This window comes from Gopherus evgoodei, chromosome 3, assembly GCF_007399415.2.
Source record: "Gopherus evgoodei ecotype Sinaloan lineage chromosome 3, rGopEvg1_v1.p, whole genome shotgun sequence".
NCBI lineage: Eukaryota > Metazoa > Chordata > Testudines > Testudinidae > Gopherus > Gopherus evgoodei.
Window position 1 is genome coordinate 51,843,166 of NC_044324.1, and position 24,772 is coordinate 51,867,937.

Below are 24,772 nucleotides of genomic sequence, written 5' to 3' on the forward strand. Positions count from 1 at the left end.
CACACTATTATAACTACTAACAATTATTCTGTAATATAGCATTAACATGCATCATAAGGGACCAGCATTACAAAACATTTTGTAGACAAATTCCTGCAGAAGTTTACTTTTAGCATTATATGGCAATTGATAACATTAGAATTGGCTAAGCCTAATTCAAAACACATTGAAGTCAATGGGAAGACTCCCACTGAATTCAGAGGGACCACTCACAGTATGGTAAAGCCAAGTGAGCATAGGTTTGGGGCTTTAGACGATAAGTTCTTTGAGGCAGGGATCTTACGTACTATATAGTTTATAAAAATAATGGTCTGCAATAATAATACAACCTAGAGTATTATGGATAATGACGTGTCTGGTGTGCATACTATTAGTCCTGTGTGTAACTATGCTAAGTTATACTGAAGTTAAACTGGGATACCACTAGCTGAAGAGAGTGCAGCAGAGAAGAATTTATTGCAATAAAAAACAACAACAACATTTTAGGAGTTAATCCACTGCCATCCGTCTTTATTTTGATAATCCACTCCATCAGTCATACCATGCAGTTTCCTATTCTGGCTTTAAAGCAGATAAGGGATCTATTGGTACTGCAAAGTTTGCAGAGAATTCAAGGTACTGAGCCTTAGCTTCTTAAAATTGCTGGAAATCTCATTTAGGGCTGTCTGAGGCATTTGGAAGGGAGCATGCCTAGAAAGATAACTCTGGAAAGAAAAATGTTTGAAAAGAAAAAAATATGCTGCAGGATGTTAAATTTTTCAAACAACAACTGCCTAGTTTTTCCATATATGTGTGTACACAAACACCAGACAAATAAACCAGTAGTTCATATTGCTACCAAAATACTTCACATTCGTTTTTTTAAACAGTATGCTATAACACATAAAATTGTTGTTGGTGAAATACTCTATAATCTAGGAAAGACTTGGGGACACCCAAGGGAAGACATAAGAAAAGGTCAGACATTTGATAACAAGTGCAACGGCTACTGAAAACTATAGTACAGATATTTTAAAATAAATGAAAGTACTTCTTAAAATAAGACCAGATCAATTAAATATGTTAGATCCTCTCCAAAATAATCCCAGTTTTTACTTCATTTTAAAAAAGTTTCCAGTATGCAAGACAGATTCTGCATCTTTCATTCCATCATCCTTCTATCATAAATAGAGGAAAGGAAGAACTGTATATAATTTCCCCTCTGACAGAGAGATTCTAGTACCCTTATTATGATAAGTAGGACACTTACCAAGCAATTCCACTAAATTAATGAGACTACTTATAAAGTGAGGTACCACTGAACCTGAGACAAGGTATCAGAATCTGGTTTTAAAGCATCTTCTAACTATGTCTTCTAACAATTCAATATTGATCTGTTCTGTGTTTCCTTATAGCAGGCCTTGGGGCCAATCCTAAAGTCTTTTCTCATAAAAGTATTATTATTAATTATTTTCATTGCATCTGCTCAAAAGACCTTCCTGTCTAGACCCCTTGAAGTCAGTAAGACTACTTATATGAAAAACAATGGCTTCAGGTTTGGGCCTGTGAGCCTTCAGTCTTTATGAAGTGGTAATTCATGAGTTCTAGAATTATCTTACTGCAGGATTGGGACACAACAAGGAATTCAAATCTTTCTTTCCTAAACCAAACATAGTTTTTGTGGGGTTCTCTGCAAAGTAAGAGATGCAGAACCCCAATTCAGTGTCTGATATGCACCCTGGCAACTTTTGTGTACATGTTACACTCCCTTTACTTGTTGGTCAGAGTCTGTGCCAAAGTTGCCACTTAGATTCCACCAGTAAAATCACCATAGGAATTAAGGAAGAAGGAACTATCAGAAAATTGAAGTGAGATGTGGGTGAGAACTGAACCAGGAGACAAAAGGAAACATGGATGAGAAAGCTTATATGGGAGAACAAAGTAAAAAATAACCAACCAACATCATCAGATATTCTTAAAGGCTCCCACTGCATGCACAAGGAGAGATGAAAGTTTAAAAAATGCAGCTCAGATCAGCATTGGAAAACCACCATATAAGATATTTTTATTTTAAAATACAGAATTGACTTTTCCATGATTGCTGAGACAACGTTAGAAAGGCAGGATGAGCTGAACTATGATGCGGAAGTCAAAGACCTCCTGGAATACTAGTCCACTGTATCTAGCTCTGCTTTGTCCTTCTGAAAGTCTAGGTGTGTGCACCAAGTGGAAAGATTGAACCCTCCAATAGTTTGTTGGTTTTCACCCATCAATCATGCTTGGGAGGCAACTGCTAAAGGCATGCAAACTGACTGACTTGCCAGGATTTCAACCTATCAAGTGGAAGAGTAAATAGACATTTATATCTTGGAAGAGGAAGAGATTGGATAAGAGAAAGGTCTAGGCACTAGCGGAAGGAGGACAGTGACCAAGAAGGTGAGTCTATATGTGCAGTGTACCTGCACATATGACTCTCTTTAAGCATAGACAACCATACATCTAAGTTCACCAATATTCCTGTGTTCTCATATTGAGAGAAAATGATAATACTTGTTTTGGACTGTAGGAGTATTTTTTTTTCATCTAATGTTCTATTGTATTCACATACTAAAGGTAGCTCTGCAAAACAGAAATGATAAAAGAAACTAAAATAAGTACACTTTTGTCTCCAATGTAATAAGTAGGAAACACTTTTAAATTTTCAAATATTTTGCAATGGCAACTTTAAAAATAACTGCAACATGTGTTAGCATAAACCTTTTGTGTATATTTAAATGCCTCCTAAAGTTTAGTTGTTACACTGTATCAAGGATGAAAGAATGCAGTCAGGCTACTGGCCTGTTTCCCCAGCTCAGGAAGGTCCGACACCAGCCACAGGCCTTTTTCAAGCTTTTCCCTCAGGGCACAGTTTATGAAATCAAACAAAAGATGACAAATATATTTCTAGCTATTACTCTGACTGACACAGACAAAAGGGGGCCCGGAACCTTTCACTCTGCACTCATCTCTCTGCTCTAGGGCCAGTCACAGGAGCAAATCTCCATCTCTACTCTCAACCCTTTATAGGCATGACCTAACCCCTTTCCTTCCGGGGCTGATAATAAAACAGGGCTGACTGCCCCAAACACCTTCACCCTTATAGGAGCAGACCACCTATTGCAAAACACATTGAAATGGATTTCATTTTCAACACTCCAGAGGAATCCCCAACAAAATATCCTGAGGATTATCAGTCAAAAATGAGCATTACAATGAAAAAAATATTACTGCTGTATATCCTTTCATATCTGAGGGTTGCTATATGAACTGGATGGCGGAGGATGCACCGATGATAGTCTATTAAAATATGGCAAAAAAGGGATTTTTCCCAGTCTATCATAGTTACCCATTTATTAAACACTGAAAACTGTTGTAGAATGGAGCTCCTCTAGGAGCATTGCAGCGAGAGGCTGTGGTCTCCCTCCCTGACGGACAGAGTGAGAACCACAACCGCCTTACACTGTGCATTTGATATTTCCTTCTTAAGAGTTGAACTTTGCACTTATCTTCATTGAATTTCACATTGTTGATCTCAGACCAATTTTCCAAATTTGTCATTTTTAATTCTACTATTGTCCTCTGAAGTGACCCCTCCCAGCTTGTCTTCTATAGATTTTACTTGATTATCCAAGTGAAATTAAAATATTGACTAGTACCAGACACAGGACAGACCTTGCAGGCCCCTACTTGAAATGTACTCCCATTCTGACAGCAAAAAATTGGTATCTACACATTGAGTATGGTCTTTCAACTTGTTTTGCACCATCTTATAGTAATTTTATCTAGACAACACTTCCTTAGTAGTGGGTCAGGTGGGACTGTGTCAATAGACTTACTAAAATCAAAATTATCACAACCACTGCATCTTACCTATCCACTAAGCCAGAAACCCTGTCAAAGAAGGAAATGAAGTTGGTTAGGCATAATTTGGTCTTGACAAATCCATTCTGGCCCTGCCTTATTAACCCTATTATCCTCTAGGTGCTTACAATAATTTGTTCCATAGTCTTTGCAGGTATCAAAGTTAGGCTGACTGGTCTATAATTCCATGGGTCCCTTTTGTTCCCATTTTTAAAGATGGGTTCTGTGTTTACCCTTCTCCTGTCCTCTGGAACCTCACCAGACCTCTGAGTTCCAACAGTGTTTCAGCTACTTCCTTAAGTACCCTAGGATGAATATTGTAAGATCCTGCGAATGTGACTATCTGACCTATCTAAATGTTCTTTACTCTGCTTTTTTCCCCATTCTGGCTTGTACTAAGTAATGGGCCACAATTAACAGTTGTAGTGCACACTGAAGCAAAGTACTGATTAAATACCTCAGCCTTCTCAATGTCATCCATTATTGGCTTTCCTTCTCTGCTAAACAGTGGACCTACACTTTTCTTCTTTCTCTTGCTCCTAATGTGTTTATAGAATCTCTTATTGATCTTTCTAGTTATAATTTCTATGTCCCTTACTATAACAACTCCTTTTTGTCCCTTAGCATTTCAGAGTTTGTCCCTAAATGCTTTCACTATTCATCTCTAGCAATTTGTCACTTTTTATACTTTTAGTATGATTCTTTTTTGATTTTCAGGTCATTAAAGAGTTCCTGATGCTGCCATGTTGCTCTTCTACTGTTCTTCCTCCCTTTCCTCCACACTGGGGTAGTTTCCTGTTATGCCTTTAATATTGTCTCTTTGAGAAACTGTCAGCTCTCCTGAACTATTTTATTCCCTTCGATTTTCTTCCCACGGGATGCTACTTTTCAGGTCTCTGAGTTTGCTGAAGTCTGTGTTTTCTGAAGTCCGTTGTCCTTAGTTTGCTGCTCTCACTTCTTCCTTAGGTTCATGTAATTGATCATTTCATGATCACCTGCACCCAAACTGTCTTCCACCTTCAGATTCACAACCAATTCCTCTCTGTTCAAGAAGTTGCCACCAACACATTTACTGGATGTTTTGTTTTGCCATATTATTTTTACCAAATAGATCTTTGCATAGTTTAAGTATTCCATTACTACCAAATCTCAAGTTTTGGGTATTAATGTTGCTTTTTCTAAAAATACCTCATCCTTCTCTACCTCCTGATGTTGGTGGTTTATAGTAGCCCCCTACCATGTCACCATCTCTGTTTTCACCCCTCTTATCTTCACCCAGAGACTTTCAACTAGTCTGTCACTCATCTCCTTCTGGACCTCAAAATATGTGAATATTTTCTTGATGTACAATGCAACACCCTCCTCCCTTTTTTCTCTGTGTCTCCTTCCTGAACAAGCTACAGCACTCTATACCAATATTCCAGTCAAGACCTATATCTCACCAAGTCTCTGTGATGCCAATTAAGTCGTAATTTAACATGTTCAAAGTATTGGATAAATGTTATCTAATTAACCCTGTGAGGTAGGCAGGTAAGCAGTAAATGCACACTAAGCATTAAGAACTCAATCATGCTGATATAGGGACTAAAGTCCATTACCACACACCTTCATGGGCTGTATAATACTCTCTGCTGGCTTGTCCATGAGGGCAAAGATTGAGCTTTGGCCCTACTTCCTGGCCCAAATTTATCTCCTTGACAGAGGCTTCCACAAGGGAAAATAAAGGGGGGGACTCCTGTGTTTCAACTGCAGGTAAGGGCTTACACAGGTAAGGGCTTACAGTTTGGGAGGAGCTTCTTACACTCTCCTACTTTACACAATTGTGTATGACTCAGGACATTGATTCTTATCTAGAGATAACATTTTTCAGAAACACCCAAGGGATTTAGGAGCAAAAGTCCAATGACTTTCAATGACACTTGGGCTCCAAAGTACTAAGTCACTTTTGAAAAAGGGATTATGCTCCTCACTCACAAAGGCACTTTTGAAAATTTTATTCTAGAACTAGAGTAAAAAATTAATTTGTATTACTCTCACTCAGCAAGGCAGAGTATTACCATGGTTCTGTTAGTGCCAATACACAGCTTTAAGAAACAAAAACGGAGCATGGAAATTAACAATGAGCTGGTCAATAGTTCAGACAACCCATTATTTAGCTAATATGCCAGTATAGTGTACTGCCAAGTATATTACATTCATACTATCAGGCATATTTGTATAGTAAGTATTTCATTTTTAAGATCAATTTAATTTTTGCTACAGGATACCTATTTTTCTATTTTTTTTCTGATAGGCTTGACATTCATGGTCCATGATGGTTTTGATTTCAAGAGCTTTTTGGCAGTGGCAAATCAAATTATCAATAATAAAGTCTATGATCTTCATACCAAAAGCAGTTTCAAAGAGTGTTGTACCTACAGTTATGATCTGGAGACAGTAAGAAGAAGAAACAAAATCAGAAAGATATCTATGTATGACTAAGTGGTGAAATTCACTTTGGCTATCTTACTGTGGAACTGGTAATATTCTTCTGGTTATTCTATTCTAAAAAGGAGTCTTTTACTGTGTTCCAACTAAAGCTAGCAATGCTTTAAATTTTTTCAGTGTAGCTGCTTTAAAATGGTATTCTCCCTTCCACCCACATAGACAACTTCTCATTGACATCAAATGCAAGTTAAGTTTTGTTAAGGACACTACATAACAACCTGTAGTTTATGCAATTATTTTCAAAAAGTTCTGCCCACTTTGTTAAGGGAAGTATGTTCTAAAAAAGCCATACTACTAACATGCTGATGTGAAATAAATGTATAAAAGAATACTGCACTATTTTCAAATCAAGATTTTAAGAGTGAGGACCAGGAGAGCCAGTGTAAATGATATGCAGAATTAATGCAGAGAAATAGAGGCCAAGGCTGCTTCATAAGGCTCTGTAGAGAATCCATTCCCTGGGAAGACTTCCAGTGAGCAAGACAAAACCATAGTGTAGCGCGAAATTTCTGGATAGAACTCTATTGCTGACTAATGAGAATTAGAAGGAGTATTCCTTCACTCCATGTGTGTGTTTTTTACTGAAAGGGAACTTTAAATCTAACCTGAAGTCAGGCTTCTATGGCATTTATTCCAAGTTCTGGGCTTGCAATACAATTAGGCTGTCAAATTAAAATCACGATATTAGTGAAAAAACCAGGACATGAAGCCACAGACAGTATCATCTCTCCCTTCATATCAACACTAACTGTGAACATCCACTTTGTTAAATACTACCGTGGATGTTTATGTAAGTGATTAATAGTACTGCAACCAATTGTGTGAGAGAGAATATTGCAGCTTTTATCATAGCTGTCCTATGCTATACCACTGTTAAACAAAAACTAAACTTAATTCCTGCCCCTGGATTTTTATATTAATCAAACATTACAAATGGTACAATTTAGTAGGTTAATAAAACATGGAAAGGTCAATTGTGTTAATTCCTGATTTCATGGAACAATACTTTGCAAATCACACTGCATTAGTCTCATCACATCAGCTACCATCTCACCAATATTTCACCAAATAAAGTCTTCTAAGTGTAGGGGGGTGACATAACTAGTATCAGACTCATATGCTGAGTACGTTGAGGACTATATTAATGTTCAATATTCACAGATAAATATTGGCAGCATAGAAAACTGCAGTGGTTTTTATGTTTTATACCAAGTGTAAATGGGTTAGGTCATCAATGGGCTATGACTGAGCTGCCGCTAATCTACAGTTCCACCTATAAACCACCAAGAGAGATGCATAAGACTTGCATAGGATTGTATTCTCAGATGCAGAAAGTAGAGCATTCTCAATAGTGGGACTCCAGCTATAAGATGCTATAAGAAGAGATTAGATTGAGACCAGTCTTAACAGTGTTCAGAACCAAACAAAAGACCTGCCTCTTTAATAAGTCTGTTCCCCGTTAAGGAGCACATTGGTTAACTAATCAGTGTCCTGAAAAATCAATAAGCCATACAATAATGTGCTTTAGTTTGCCAGAGGGGGAGTATGGCACAAGTCAATCTCATTCCACAAAGCACAGGCTTGGTTCAGGAGGGAGGGGAAAAGAAAAAAAACAAACCACAAGTGAGTTACTCTTTTCACCGGAGTAATCCCATGTTCTTCAGCGTGGCAACTCACATACATAAGTGTACAAGGTGAGATAAAATGGAAAGACTGTGTAAAAAGACAAAGCTATGTTAAAAGTAAAAAAAAAAAAAAAAAAAAAAAACCCAACCCACTATTCACTGACATCCATGCTTTACAGTGCTGAAAGTACATTCTTCAGAAAAAAAACAACCCGTAAATGGGACACACTTTTATTTAACAGATCATTAAGCCAAGAATTACTGCAGCCCTAAGAAACCTATAGTCCCTAGCCAGTAAGGAAAATATGCTACACTAGGAATTGCTGCCAACACCGAGACAGCACCTGGCCATCCTAAAGACATTACTGTTGAAAACTAGCACCCCAGTGTCTAGTAATGTTAGCATGGAACAGTGAAAGCAGCAGGAATGCCATCAGTAAGCTATAGGAAAAAAATTGCACAGGCAGGAGGAATGAACTGAATGAGAAGGTAAGTGGCATTTTTAAAAAATACTAGAAATACTGTATTAACACAAAGATGTGGGTAGTAGCAGATCAGTAAGATTTCTGGAGACTATCCAAAAGTAACATCCACAAAAAAGTGAGCAACAGCAAGCCAAGGAAAGAATGCCAAACAATTTCAGAAATTACCAAGAACTTAAAATCACCCATCGCACTGCCTAGTGGAAGAATCAAAATACCACCAAGAAGAAGCTATTCTCAAGCAGTAAAGTTCTAATGAACGACTCAGTGAGATAGTGATCAGTAGGCACAGTAGTGGGACCCAGAGGAAAGAAATCCACAGCAATTGAGGAGAAACTAGTCTTCAAAAAAAGCAGAGCATTAAGGAAAAATATCTTTCAGCAGGAGAACAAACATACGTTAGTACTTCCTGTTGAACAAAAAAAGGACAATAAAACAGGGAAAAAAGAATCTAACTGATGATGATGTAGATAGAGCTGGTCAAAAATAGGAATGTGTGTCTGGGAAAATACCAATATTTCAAGTTGTTCTGAATTAGGAAACTTTGTAGTTTCCTCTAATTTCTTAATGTTCCTTTATTGTCTTTGATCTTAGGAAATGCTTCGCAAGACTAAGGATTTAGGAAACACAGGCTTAATCCAGATACAATATTTCAAACACAATTAGAGAGAAAGAAGCTAACACTTTATTGGGGCTGACCTAGTAGCATGGGTAGGAAAATGTCTTCTACTGCCTGGATTTACTTACTTTGAAAAGAACAGCAAATATAAGCAATTGGGTACTATGACTCAATTTCATAACTGTATGGAAAAATTAGGCCTCTAAATCCATATTTAAGTTCTCAGACTGTTTGATTTGCAGGTGCACTAAGAATTCACAACTCCAACATAAGTCATGAGGAATTATAGGTACATCAGCATGTCTGAAAACCAGGCCACTTACTTAGGTGCCTAAAGATGGATTTGCAACTTTTTTTGGCCCCCAGGTTTCAAAAAGTGGGTTATTTACTCTTTCTAGAAAGGCAGAAGAAGCAAGATTACATTTCTGTCAGACATCCTGTTAGGTTAAAGGGATGTTCTCTTCATATATGTTATTCTTCAGAAAGCTATCTGCTAAAAATGGATTCAGTAGTTTTGTGATAATGCCAGGATGATGTCCCAGCCTCAAATTTGCTCAGACAACTTCAGATACATACTAGCTGAAGTGATTTTAGCCCTGTGACATTAGTAAAGAGAATCTGCAATCAGTACATATATTTGACCTCATATCAGGGCTTCAAGTTCACAGGGATCACAGTCCTAAAGCCACTCCTATGTCTCCTACATGCTTCAAGTCAAAGAAGTCCCCTGTAGATGCACAGCTAATTAAATACTTACTTGAAAGTGTGTTCTGCTCAGCTTTTCTGAGAACTGGAAGTAGAGGAATTAAAACCTTGTCTCCTCCTGTCTTCACTGTGTGTATCAGTCTCTCCACAAACATATTCATACCCTCAACATAAAAATGTGGCAGTAAGAGGAATAGAAGGTCCAAATCTTGTGAACAGAAGATCTCAATTTTGAAGTTGCCAATAAGGACCTCTCTTTTGAGGTATGTAAAATCTTTAAGGTTCTCTCATGACTGATGAATAGTCAGCCATTGGGAATCTTCCCCTCTGGACCTCCTGTGGTATGAGGTGTTGTTTTATGATTATGCCAAAGGACCCAGTTGTCATGGCTAGCTCACCCACACAGCCCCCCATTCTCCTTGACTTTTGTGCTACAGACATGCTATGGCTATGAAAAAGTAGTTGTGATATTATACTGAACACAGAATATAACTCTCCCTCTCCTTGCACAATATTAACCTTCTTATGAGGGGTTATGTTTTTCTTGTTTGCTCTTTAGCTTTGTACATTCAGAAATCAGTCAAGCTGTACAGAAGCAATACGTCCTGCACTATTTAATAAATCCACAGCTCAGTCAAGAATGGTTCTATACCGTGTGTGTGGACTTTTCTTCCAGCTTCTTCAGTATATTATACATATAAAGAAAGTAAAAATGTTTATCTATGAATGTATATGGTGCTCATCATGAGTTAATCAAATAGTATGGTTACTAATGTTTAACACGTCTCAGAGGTCAACGTAAGAATAGAAAAAAGCACATGTGTTAAAACATCATCCATTCAGTAATCAAACTCTCTCTCTTTGACATAGTATTTACTTTCCTTTCATGAAATGTACTGTATTTTTCAGAATCAAATATATGGCAAAACACATCACTGAATATATATTTCTGATTCAATGAATTTGGCAATTGTTTCAGATACAGTACACAAACAATTTCCCCCAAAATAACATTTCCATTTATTTAAAAAGACAATTTTATTTTATACTTTCTAAGACATTTAGATATTTTCAATTTCAAATGCTGTTTACAAATCACTAACTCCAATTTCCATAAGAACTAGATGTGCATCCTCAGGGTGCTCTGCTTCAGTTGTTCATGCACCTCTTGAGCCCAGATACTTTCCATTAGCAGTGTTTGCATACAACCTAGTGCTGCACCCTAAATGGTATGCAGAACTGCAAAGATGAACCACCCTCAGCTCCTTCTCTATCTGAACATCCAGCAAAGAACAGTCTGAGGCACAGGGGAAGGAGGACGGGTAGTGGAGCACCTATAGGGAAACATCTTGAAAAAACAGGTGAGTAACCTGTTCTTTGAGTACCCTGTGGGTACTCCACTTCAGGTATCCACACAGGAAGGAGGGACTTTTGGGATAGAGTCTAAGATAAAAGACAGAACAGCAGAATGAAGTGCCACATCAGGAATAGTGTTTAGTAAAGCTACACACAGAGGCCCATGTACAAGCTCTGCATATCTCAGCCATTGGAATGTTCTTGAGTAAAGCTGCGGAAGTTGCCTGTTCTCTTGCAGAATGTGACATTATCCTCTGGGAAGGATAAACCCAGACCACCATATGTATCATAGCAAGCATATGCCCAGAGATCCACTTTGAAAGCCTCTGTGTAGAGATCATGGACTCTTTGGAACTTTCCATGACAGAGACAAACAATCTGGATGATTTCTGAAATTCCTTAGTCCTATCTAGAGAAATGGTGAATGGCCATCTCACATCTAAAGTCTGAAAGTAGTCTAACACTGAGATTTATGTGATTTAGGGGAAAAAATACTGGTAGATAAATATCCTGGTTATGATGAAAATCTGACTTCACTTTAGGTAAGAATTCAGGGCTAAAGTGACCAGATATCCATATTTATTAGGGACAATCCTGATATTTGGGTCTTTCTTCTATAAGCACCGATTTTTCATACTTGCTGTCTGGTTACCCTATTTAGGGCGCAGCCACAGAGAGATGTCATCTTTGAAAAATACCATAAATGCTGTCTGCCATAGAATATCAGGGTTGGAAGGGACCTCAGGAGGTCATCTAGTCCATTCCCCTGCTCAAAGCAGGACCAATTCCCAATTAAATCATCCCAGCCAAAGTTGTGTCAAGCCTGATCTTAAAAACCTCAAGGAAGGAGATTCCATCACCTCCTCAGGTAACCCATTCCAGTGCGTCACCACTCTGAGTGAAAAAGTTTTTCCTAATATCCAAACTAAACCTCCCCCACTGCAACTTGAGACCATTACTTCTTGTTCTGTCATCGAGTACCACTGAGAACAGTCTAGATCCATCCTCTTTGGAACCCCCTTTCAGGTAGTTAAAAGCAGCTATCAAATCCCCCCTCATTCTTCTCTTCTGCAGACTAAACAATCCCAGTTCCCTCACCCTCTCCTCAGAAGTCATGTGCTCCAGCTCCCTAATCATTTTTGTTGCCCTCCGCTGGACTCTTTCCAATTTTTCCACATACTTCTTGTAGTGTGGGGCCCAAAACTGGACACAGTACTCCAGATGAGGCCTCACCAATGTCAAATAGAGGGGAATGATCATATCCCTCGATCTGCTGGCAATGCCCATACTTATACAGCCCAAAATGCTGTTAGTCTTCTTGGCAACAAGGGCACACTGTTGACTCATATCCAGCTTCTCATCCTCTGTAACCCCTAGGTCCTTTTCTGCAGAACTGCTTCCTAGCCATTCAGTCGCTAGTCTGTAACAGTGCATGGGATTCTTCCGTCCTAAATGCACGACTCTGCACTTGTCCTTGTTGAAGCTCATCAGGTTTCTTTTGGCCCAGTCCTCTAATTTGTCTAGGTCCCTCTGTATCCTCTCTCTAACCTCCAGCGTTTCTACCACTCCTCCAAGTTTAGTGTCATCTGCAAACTTGCTGAGTGTGCAGTCCACGCCATCCTCCAGATCATTAATGAAGATATTGAACAAAACTGGCCCCAGGACCAACCCTTGGGGCACTCCACTTGAAACCGGCTGCCAACTAGACATGGGGCCGTTGATCACTACCCGTTGAGCCCGATGATCTAGCCAGCTTTCTATCCACCTTATAGTCCAATCATCCAGCACATACTTCCATCAAGGCCTCAATTTCACCAGTCCTGTGAGTTGACATGGTAGCTACTCGAAAGGCTGTCTTCCTAGATAAGTGAGGCAAGGAACAAGTTGTCATAGGTTCAAACAGCAGTACTATGAGGTATCAAAGTAGCAGGTTAAGATCCCAAGAAGGAGTAGGATCCTTAACATGGGGCCAGAGGTTCCCTATACCCATGTAATGAGGACACAAGGTAAGCAGATATGGAAACTCCTTTTAGTGGGGGATGAAATGCTGATATCACAGCCAGATGAACCTCAGGGGAGCTAAATGATAACCCTGATTTCATCAAGTCCAGCAGGTAGTCCAAGATGTTTGAGAGTGAAAAGGATTCAGGTACAAGATGGTGAAAGTGACATCAGTGATTGAATCTTTTCCATTTCTGAAGGGAATTCAAGTTGACTCTATCTGTTGTAATATCTGTCGGACTCCTTGTCATAAACAGATAGCTAAGGGTTAATGTCTCTTACACCTGGAAAGAAGTACCTGAAACACCTGACCAGAGGACCAATCAGGAAACCAGACTTTTTCAGATCTGGGTGGAGGGAAGTTGGTGTGTGAGTCCTTTGTTCTTTGGTCTTCTGCCTGTCTCTCTCTCGGCTATGGGAGGATTTCTGTTTCCTGCTTTCTAATCTTCTATTCCCAAGTTGTAAGTACAAATATAGTAAGGCAGTAAGGTTTCTATTGTTTTTCTTTTGTATTTACATGAGTATAGTTGCTGGAGTGCTTTGAATTGTATTCTTTTTGAATAAGGCTGTTTATTCATATTTCTTTTAAGCAATTGACCCTGTATTTGTCACCTTAATACAGAGAGACCATTTTTATGTATTTTTCTTTCTTCTTATAAGGCTTTCTTTTTAAGACCTGTTGGAGTTTTTCTTTAGTGGGGAACTCCAGGGAATTGAGTCTGTGCTCACCAGGGAATTGGTGGGAGGAAGAAGTCAGGGGGAAATCTGTGTGTCTTAGATTTACTAGCCTGACTTTGCATTCCCTCTGGGTGAGGGGGGAAGAGAGATTAGCTCTCGGTACTTCTGTTTTCCAAGGCTGGAAACGGGGAGGGTGGAATCCCTGTGTTTAGATTCACGGAGCTTGCTGCTGTGTATCTCTCCAGGAACACCTGGAGGGGGGAAGGGAAAAGGTTTATTTCCCTTTGTTGTGAGACTCAAGGGATTTGGGCCTTGGGGTCCCCAGGGAAGGTTTGGGGGGACCAGAGTGCCCCAAAACACTCTAATTTTTTGGGTGGTGGCAGCTTTACCAGGTCCAAGCTGGTAACTAAGCTTGGAGGTTTTCATGCTAACCCCCATATTTTGGACGCTAAGGTCCAAATCTGGGACTAGGTTATGATACTCCTGTTGAGCAGGTGTATTCTAACTAACTAGGAACCATGCTCAGAAATGGAGGACTTCTAGGTTTTGTTGAAGCATGCAACCTCCACCTTGGGAAAGGAGATGAGGGATGCTCAGAAGCTTAAATTCCATTTGAACACAGGTGAAAAATGTACTGATACCTTGTCTGTCTTGGCCAGATCAGTACTATAAGGCTTATAGTCCTGTTTGATCTTGTTTGTCACCCTTAGTATTAGTAGTGTTGGAGGGTATGCATAGGAAAGGCCATTTGTCCATGGGAGGAGACAAGTATCCCCTAAAGATTGACAACTGAGGACTCTATTGAGCAATGTAGGGGGTACTTCTTGTTGCCAAATGTGGTGGTTAGCTGCACCAGCTGAAGTTCCCGCTTTTGGAGTATCTCATGAAGAATTTGAGTCTCCAAATCCCATTGCTAGTCCTGAGAGAAGCACCTGCTGAGCATATAGGTTGTGATATTCTGAACTCCAGAAGGTAAATATCCGAGATGTGATTTTGGTGGGCTATAAAGCAGTTCCATAACTTTAGAGTTTCAGAGCACAGAGAGGGGGATCTTGCTCCTCCCTATATGTTGATATAGAACATGCAAGCCACTTTGTCCATCTGAATCGTGATTGATTTACCATTCATGAGGGGTAGAAGATGAAGGCAGAAGTTCCTTAACTGCCATGAATTCCAACAAATTGATATAGAGAATTTAGAAAGTATTGAGGCATGCTCCCACCAGAACAGTGATGTATTATAGTTCCTGTTGGAGCTGAGTAGATGAAAGGGACACCCACATTGACAGAGTTGATTTTTCTGCCACTCTAGGGAGTTGTTCACCTGGAAGGGAACTGTGACCTGTTTGTTCAACCTGTTTCTGGTTGAGGACAACATACTTCTGAACCAACCCTAAAAGTAGTGGAGGCGTAGTCTTGCATGTTCAGCCACAAAGGTGCTTGCTGCCATAAAACCTAGGAGGTGTATATAGTTCCCTGACTGCTAATGAATCCAAATATGCCCCTATGAAATGTATGCAGGGGCTTAAGTGGATTTTTGTTGTTGTCTTTGTTTAGCTAGACATCCCATTTCTGGAAGACAGAAACGGCTGTCTAAGTTTAAATCTGTACTGCTTCATAAGATCGGCCTTTGGAGCAGGTAATCATCAAGATATAAGAAGACTAAAATCACTTCTGACTGAAGGTAAGCAGCTACTACTACTAGAACCTTTGAGAACACCCTTGGGGCCAAAGATAGACTGAAAGGAAGTACTTGGTATTGGAAATGATCCCGGCCTAGGGTAAAATGTAGCTATATCCTGAGTGTGGGATGTATCTCTACAGGGAAATAGACATTCTGCAGGTCAAAGTCCAAAAACCAGTTTGCTACCTCTAGAGAAGAAATTATAGCTGCTGGAGACCCCATCCTAAATGCAGAGATTTTAAAACTTTGATTGGTTCCCACCCTCTATCCTTCAGCATGAACAAATACTTTCAGAAAAACCCTCTTCCATGTAAGGAGACAGTACCATCTCTACTGCTCCTAAAGGAAGGAGAGGGATGCACTTCTTGACTCAGTATAGTTTCATGAGAGGGATCTCTGGAGAGAGATGCAGAAGGGAGATAAGAGGAAGGAACATGAAGTAGATGATGTCATCTGATGTTATAAGCTCTATAACCCACTTGTCACTTGTATTATTCCACCAAGCCTGTTGGAAACAGGAAAGGTTGTCTCCAAAAGTGGGAAGGTGAGTGAAAAATTGCAGCTTCCAGACTAGAGACAAAGGAGGAATTGAACTTTCAATCAACCTGTCAAAACTTATTGTTTCAATGACAACTGCATAGTTACTGAAGCAGGGTGAATAGCTCTTCCTCTGCAGTCTTAGTCTCTTTCTATCAGGTTCAGCGGGGCAGGGTGTGATCTCTGGGCTATTTGAGACCTGCTAAATCACTTGTTGATCACCTGGGTATATATACCCAGAGTCATTCAGTGAGTGTAGGGACACATCCTTAGTCCTCGAGAAGATCTTCCAACCAAATGGGATGTCCACAACAGAATTCTGAATCTCTCTTGGGAACCTCAACAGCTGGAGCCATAATGTCTCACACATAACTGCTGTGAAGATAGATACCACAGATATCACCACCAGAACTAAGGAATCTTGGAGACGTACACTTGGTTAATAATTGACCGTCCATGATGATGATGTTCTCTACGCTCCCATGGAAGATTTTCAATCAAGGCTCTAAACTTTTAATTTGTGAAGTTCTTCTTGGCCACAGTCACCTGATAGTTTGTGATCTGAAACTGGAGGGTCACAGATCAGTAAGTCTTTTGTCCAAAAGATCTAACATCTTCTGCTCCTTATGATAAGGGATAGACCTCAAATAATGCTGCTTACTCCTCATTTACAAAATCCACTCTCAAGCAAAATAGATAGGGGAGGAGAAAACAAAAATTCTGAGTCTCTGGGAGGAACAGAATATGTCTTATCCTCCCATTTGAAAGTCAGCAGGATGGTGGCAGGAGTTTGCCATACAGTCTTTGCTGGATCTAGGAGTGCTTTATTAATGGGTAGTGCAATCTGGGTGGTGTTGCCCCCCTGTAGAATGTCCAGGAGCTTGTGTTGTGAGTCTTTAACCTCCTCAAGAGGTATTTGAAGGTGCCACAGGATTCTTTGCTGCTTTTACAGATCGAGATTAACACGGCTACCTCTCTGATAAAATACATAAGGATGGGGCACACTTATGTTTGCTTACAAACAAACTCAGAATCAAAAAGTGTTCATTTTCTAGTGAGACATGCTGTTGGTTTCTTTTCATTAATATACTAATAGAAACAAAAATACATTGTTGCAGATAGAATTGGAATAGTTAACATCTGTAATGCTGAAAATGTATATACATATTGTTCACTCTCCAGCATTGCACAGCTGAGATATTCAGTTTTTTAGTGAAGAAAACCAGGGTGAGTTTTATTCTGTTTCTTTATTCTTTCACAGGAGGGGGTCTCTATTTGACTTACATTGTCAGGACACTGATTTTGCAGGAACACGAGAAAGAATACATTGTGATAACATTACTGTACAAGCAGCATACCAGGCTATGCTTTTTGTGTACTATAATTAATCAAAATTATGTATGCAAAACTCTTAGGAAATACTAACTTTAAAACCCACAGTCATATGTGTCAAGAAAAAATAAAATAAATGAAAACCATAATAACTAGGTAATATAAAGAACAAGAGTAGAGAAAATAATGTCCCCTCGTATCCATTTTAAGTCTCCTGAATAATGATCATGCCTCATGGTGTATCTTGCAAAATCAGCCCCCATTTTGTGCATTGTTGTACCTGATTTTACATAAATATGCTGGGACATTTATTTACATTTTGGAGACTTGGACTGAAACCTACAATTCAAAAAGGGACAATATCTTAGGTTTTAGTCATTCATGTTTTGTTTTTCTTTTTCAAAATCCTATATTTATTCTTAGCATCTAGATATTAGGAATCAGAACATTCATAACATTCTTTGAAGCAAAGATCCCTTAATCCCATGTTCCCCAAATCTACATGTTTGGACAATCAGACAGATAAAAAGGCATACCTTTTCTGGATCTGTTGTTGTGATAACCCACACACAGTGTGCATTATCTTCATATTGAACTGGGTAATTAGGTGATGTAATAATTCCACTTGGTCCACGCAGATTAGAACCACATGTTCTAGCTAGAATAATAAGTACAAAGAGAAAAGGAATTAGTTTTTGCAGTGCAAAGTATTTCTGGGAAACTATTTACAAAAAACTATTTTATAATTAACAGCCTATTGTACAAAAATGACAATGTTAATAGTCAGTAAAATAATCCTGTGCTGAAGAAGTTAGAATGGATTTGCAAAACCCCTGAAAAAGACTTGAGGACGAAACACAGGAGTGCTTTTCAGTTCATGAAGAAAAGTACTTACTCTGCCTTATCTTTATTCTTATTGTAAGTGAATTCCCTACATGGCAAAGGGAAGTTCCACCTCAGTGGCAGCACTGTCCACTGGCAGGCATAAATGTTCTTTCAAGGTTGCTCTGCAGGCTTCTGGGCATAGACAGCAGAAAGGTTAGATGAGGAGGTACTGCTTTTTGCAACATTTTCCCCTGTTCTACACATGGATTTCTGAGTCCCCCTCATGGGAGAGGAAAGTCCAGGCATTCCCGGGTTCCATTCCATGCTCCCTCACAGATTTCCTATGTGATTTTCACCAAATTTATGGGGGTAAAATGTTCAAAATCTCCTTAGTGACTTACGGTATGTCTACACTGCAGTTCAAAACCCACAGCTGGCCCATGCTGGATAATGGGCTCACAGGGCTTCTGCTAAGGGGCTTGCTTGCAGTGTAGCTATTTGGAGTTAAGCTGCAGATCGGACTCTGTGACCCTCCCACCTCATTGACTTTCAATGAGATTTAGGCACTGAACTGATTAGTGTTAATGCCAAACTTGTAGGCATCCTGCAGCCTAGTGGAATTCACAACCTTGAGTTAGGTGTATTATGCATTAAGAGAATTGGGTGCCTAAATTAGGATTCTTAAATGCCAACACACTGAATCACTAGCCAGTAGAAAATCCTAAGGAGAGAGGTGGAGCTTAATAACTCCCCACTCAGGGAGTTGGGTGTCTGAGTCCACAGTGGAGGGAGGCACCTATCTCTACTTGGGATTCACTGCATGAACTCTCTCCTGGAGTTAGGCACCTAAGCCATTTTTGCAAGAGCTGCCACTGGGTCTCCCACCTCCCAAGGGAGTTCCCTAACTACTGGCTTATAGAAAAATTCTCACCCTCCCTCTGGCCCAATGAATATTACATTTATACACAGTAGAACGGCTTCAACAGGAGATCACCACCCCAAAATAACCCATAGCCGTGTGGTTAGGGAACTTTCCTGACATTGCGAGACCAAACTCAAAATTCCCTTGCCATATCAGACAGAGGGAGGCAACTGAACTTGGGTCTCCCACATCTTGGGTGAGCTCCCTAGCCATGGGGCTAAATGTTAAAAAGGGAGGAACTCTACCTTCTGTCTGTTTTGTGTGGGTTTAGGCCTTCTCTGAACAGACCTACTGGATTAGGTCCAGAAGGCAAGATAGGTGGGGGAATGCCTTCTCTGTGGCTTAGGGATGAGAGGCACCAAGTTGCCAGACAATGTCAGGACTTAGATGGCTGACCACCTGCCCAGCCACTGAAATGTAGTCATGTTTGGAGACATTAAATGGTGGAAATGTAGGCATCTTGGGATTATAAACATTTACAAGGTTATGTGGCAGCTTAGTGGGGATTTCATGAAAGTCAGTGGTGACTAAACATTGGATTTAAGCACCTAAAATGGCAATTAACAGTGTTAGCAGAAAGGCCAAATGCATCCTTGCATCCATATAGGTAATTCTACCAAAGCATGAATGAAGAACACTAGCAAGCTAAGCATATCTGTCAAATAGAGAAATATCACAGAGTATCAGGGTTAGAAGGGACCTCAGAAGGTCATCTAATCCAACCCCCTGCTCAAAGCAGGACCAATTCCAAGACAGATTTTAGCCCCAGATCTCTAAATGGCCCCCTCAGGGATTGAACTCATAACCCTGGGTTTAGCAGGCCAATGCTCAAACCACTGAGCTATCCTTCCCCTCAATATTCAGATTTAACAACATGAAAGGGAAATAATAGATTTAGCAGATCAGCATCTGCCTACTGTACCACCCACGAGTAATTTTTAACCATTAGAATAACCGGACCAGAATCATGAGATCTGAACTAGAGGATGCTTTGGCCCCATGATCCAGTAGATACATCATAGCTCCAGTAATCTAACCAGAAGAAAATAAACTTTTATTGTGACTTTTCTTAAATTTTAGCATTTTTCTTCTAAAGTCTGGCTACATTTTGGCCTTGATTCCAAAGGTGATACAACTATTTGGGTAGAGCTAGGGCCCTACCAAATTCACAGCCATGAAACATGGTAACGGATCGTAAAATCTGGTCTCCCCCTGTGAAATCTGGTCTTTTGTGGGCTTTCACCTTACACTATAGAGATCTCATGGGAAAGAGTCTCAAAGTGTGTTTCTCAAACTGGAGTTCCTGACCCAAAAGGGGGTTGCAAGGTTATTTTAGGGGGCTCATGATATTGCCACCGTTACTTCTGCACTGCCTTCAGAGTTGGGTGGCCAGAGAGTGACGGCAGCTGCTGACCAATGGCCCAGCATTGAAATAAGGGTGGCAATACAGTACCATGCCATCCTTACTCCTTCACTCCTGTTGGCAGCAGCTCTGCTTTCAGAGCTGAGCTCCCACCAGCAGTCGCCACTTTCCAGTCACTCATCTCTGAAGGGATCACCACTGCCAGCAACAGCGCAGAAGTAAGGATAGCAGTACTGCAACTCCCCGTCACACACACACACACACACACACACACACGCACACACCATCACAACTCCTTTTTGGGTCAGGACCCGTACAATTAGAACATCATGAAATTTCAGTTTTAAATATGTGAAATCATGAAATTTATGTTTTTTTAAAAAATCCTATGACCATGAAATTGACCAGAATGGGCTATCAATTTGGCAGGGCCCTAGGTATAGCCATAAGAAAAATCATCTAAGTTGGTCAAAGCAATTACTTAATTGTTGTTTTATATCTATTTTTCTACAATAAAGTGTATGCAGATAACTTTTGTAAGTAATTTGAAATTGACTTTTACTTGTGCCTGATGCTTCAGAGCAGGGGCAGCTCTAGGTATTTTGCCGCCCCAAGCGTGGCAGGCAGGCAGGCTGCTTTCGGCGGCTTGCCTGCAGGAGGTCCCCATTCCCGCAGATTCGGCAGCATGCTGCAGGAAGTCCGCCAAAGCCTCGGGACCAGCGGACCCTCTGCAGGCATGCCGCCGAAGACAACCTGCCTGCTGCCCTCATGGTGACTGGCAGAGCGCCCCCCGAAGCTGGCCACCCCAGGCACGCGTGTGGCATGCTGGTGCCTAGAGCTGCCCCTGCTTCGGAGAAGCGAAATTTTAACATTAAAGAAATACATTACTTGGAAAATCTGGGAGTTGGACTCATAATAAAATTAATACTCAAGGCTAAACTGGCTTTTAGTTGCTGCCCAACATTGGAGGGAGTTTCAGAGTAGCAGCCATGTTAGTCTGTATCCGCAAAAAGAACAGGAGTACTAGTGGCACCTTAGAGACTAAAAAATTTATTTCAGCATGAGCTTTCGTGAGCTACAGCTCACTTCTTCAGATGCATAGAATGGAACACACGGACAGGAGATATTTATACATATAGAGAACATGAAAAGTTGGAAGTATGCATACCAACTGTAAGTACATTGTTTCCTGGAGCGTAAAGTCACAGACCAGGAAAAGCCTGCTGTGACAATTTGTAGGAGGGTTTAGTTTGCGTTTCCCACATTGCAGCTGGCCAGTTCTGCTAGGAGGCATGGAGGAGAGGGATGGCCCAAGTTCCATCTCCTCCCTGATCCTTTTGGGCTTGGCTTGCAATCTAACTGTGACAGTAAACTCAGAGAGAGCAAGGACTGCAACTGAGACTACATCTAAAGACAGCTTTGAAAACCAAAGCTAATGCAAAATACCATGGCGTACAGGTAGAATTAATGGTTTACTAAATAGATTAGCATAGGCAATAGAATTAGAGTCCTTCGGCTATAAACAGGAGTTAGGGTAGAGTATACTTTCTATGAGAATTCAACTTTGAAACTTACTCCCTGTTGTTGTCAGCCACAGCCTACATTTTCTGTCTCGAGCTTTTGAAGCTGAGATGGGCTGAAGGCTTTGGTGGGTTTTGTTTGTTTTATTATCCACATGGCTACTTGTTATTTGTTTAAGGAGCAAACTCTGATGAACAGTCCAAATTCAATAAGGAGACATGTAAAGTACTCTACTTAGGAAGGAACAATCAGTTGCACACATACAAAATGGAAAATGACTGCCTAGGAAGAAGTACTGCGGAAAGGGATCTGGGGGCCATAGTGGATCACAAGCTAACTATGAATCAACAGTGTAACGCCTTTGCAAAAAAGCAAACATCATTCTGGTATGTATTAGCAGGAGTAACAAGGACAAGGGCAGAGTCCTACATTTAGGACAGAAGAATCTCATTCACTGTTACAGACTAGGGACCGAATGGCTAGGAAGCAGTTCTGCAGAAAAGGACCTAGGGGTTACAGTGGATGAGAAGCTGGATGTGAGTCAACAGTGTGCCCTTGTTGCCAAGAAGGCTAATGGCATTTTGGGCTGTATAATTGGGGCACTACCAGCAGATCGAGGGATGCGATCATTCCCCTCCATCTGACATTGGTGAGGCCTCATCTGGAGTACTGTGTCCAGTTTTGGGCCCCACACTACAAGAAGTACGTGGAAAAATTGGAAGGAGTCCAGTGGAGGGCAACAAAAATGATTAGGGGGCTGGAGCACATGACCTACGAGGAGAGGCTGAGGGAACTGGGATTGTTGAGTCTATAGAAGAGAAGAATGAGGGGGGATTTGATAGCTGCTTTCAACTACCTGAAAGGGGGTTCCAAAGAGGATGGATCTAGACTGTTCTCAGTGGTACTCAATGACAGAACAGGGAGTAATGGTCTCAAGTTGCAGTGGGGGAGGTTTAGTTTGGATATTAGGAAAAACTTTTTCACTCAGAGAGTGGTGATGCACTGGAATGGGTTACCTAGGGAGGTGGTGGAAACTCCTTCCTTGAGGTTTTTAAGGTCAGGCTTGACAAAGCCCTAGCTGGGATTATTTAGTTGGGAATTGGTCCTGCTTTGAGCAGGGGGATGGACTAGATGACCTCCTGAGGTCCCTTCCAACCCTGATATTCTATGAGTACTGTAAGCAAGACATGAGAAGTTAATTCTTCCACTATACTCCAGTTGAGGTCTAATCAGCATGGAGTAGTGCGTCCAGTTCTGGGCACCACATTTCAAGAAATATGTGGACAAATTGGAGAAAGTCCAGAGAAGAGCAACAATTGATTAAAGGTCTAGAAAACATGACCTATGAGGGAAGATTGAAAAAATTGAGTTTGTTTAGTCTGGAGAAGAGAAGAGTGAGAGAGGACATGATAACAGTTTTCAAGTACATAAAAGATTGTTACAAGGCGGAGGGAGAAAACCTCTGAGGATAGGACAAGAAGCAATGGGCTTAAATTGCAGCAAGAGCGGTTTAGGTTGAACATTAGGAAAAACTTTTTAACTGTCAGACTGGTTAAGTACTGGAATAAATTGCCTAGCGAGGTTGTGGAATCTCCATCGTTGGAGATTTTTAAGAGCAAGTTAGACAAACACCTGTCGGGGATGGTCTAGATAATACTTAGTCCTGCCATGAGTGCAGGGGACTGGACTAGATGACCTCGAGGTCCCTTCCAGTCCTATGATTCTATGATGATAGTGTATGTTGCATTGTATCATTTAACGTATGAGATGGGAACACAGAGTATTGGCATCTTTGGAAGCCTGTCTATATAAATAGAGGTTGGCCCCTGGGTAGTGATGGAGCCAGATTTTGCAACCAGGGAGGCAATGTGTCAATAATAGTGCCATCTTCAATTATGCCCATTGGTTTGCTAATTTCATCAGTTACCATGCTTGTGTATTAGGACAGCAAACTAATACGGTATTACTGCAACTATTCAGTGGGTACACTTCTCTTCACCCTGCCAAGGGGACACAGACGACACGCAGCAGCACTTCAATCTTGGCAACACCACCCTAATACCAGCCCAGTAGGCTCACTCTCCAGCCTCATCCCTCCAGTCCCCTGGTTGCAAAGGTACTCCACATCCATAAGAGGCAGTAGCTATGCCACCAGGAGAAGCCCTCACATTGACATAGCACTGTCTGCACACTGGGTGAAGTGTGTATAACTATGTCGTTTAGGATGTAGATTTTTCAACATAGTTATACTGATGTAAGTTTATAGTGTAGACCTGTCCTAAAACAACAAACCTAGCAGCTCCATAGAGGCTGGCTGCAATCTGATCCTCATAGTGTTGTACAGTGTTTAGCTATGCAAATCACATTAATCTCTAGGTTTGGGAGTGTCTCTAAACAGATCATCATCCCTTTAGAACTGAATTATACTATTTTTTTTCTTTTAACAATTAGGAAAATAGAGGATTCATTTAACATCTTTGTTAATTATCTAATGGAGGGGGTTAAAAGCACCCTAAGAAAATTTGCAGATGATATTAAATTGGAAGGACTTGCAAAAATGAGAAAGGGCAGGGAAATAATACAAAGAGACCAAGTCAGATTTTAAAAAAATGTTAGAGGAGTCAAATCTTACCACGACAGATCGGTCTGTGGTCACTCCAAGCAGCTAGTGTATCTGTCACTCTCTGGCAAGTGATGCTTTTAGAACCCTGGAGTACATAATTATCCTCACAGGAGAACTGGACACTTGCACCCACC

The 24,772-nt window shown here is 40.5% G+C and overlaps 1 protein-coding gene across 2 annotated transcripts in view; it reads right to left on the bottom strand.

Annotated features, from left to right (window-relative positions):
- Window positions 1-24,772, bottom strand: part of CSMD1 (CUB and Sushi multiple domains 1) — a 2,060,432-nt gene that overhangs the window by 667,757 nt on the left and 1,367,903 nt on the right. For both annotated transcript variants that reach the window (XM_030555566.1, XM_030555565.1), the window contains exons 9-10: window positions 24,648-24,772; window positions 17,921-18,042 (exon numbers count right to left, since the gene is read on the bottom strand). In XM_030555566.1, coding sequence (XP_030411426.1) covers window positions 17,921-18,042; window positions 24,648-24,772 — 247 coding nt within the window. The remainder of the gene's footprint in view (window positions 1-17,920; window positions 18,043-24,647) is intronic.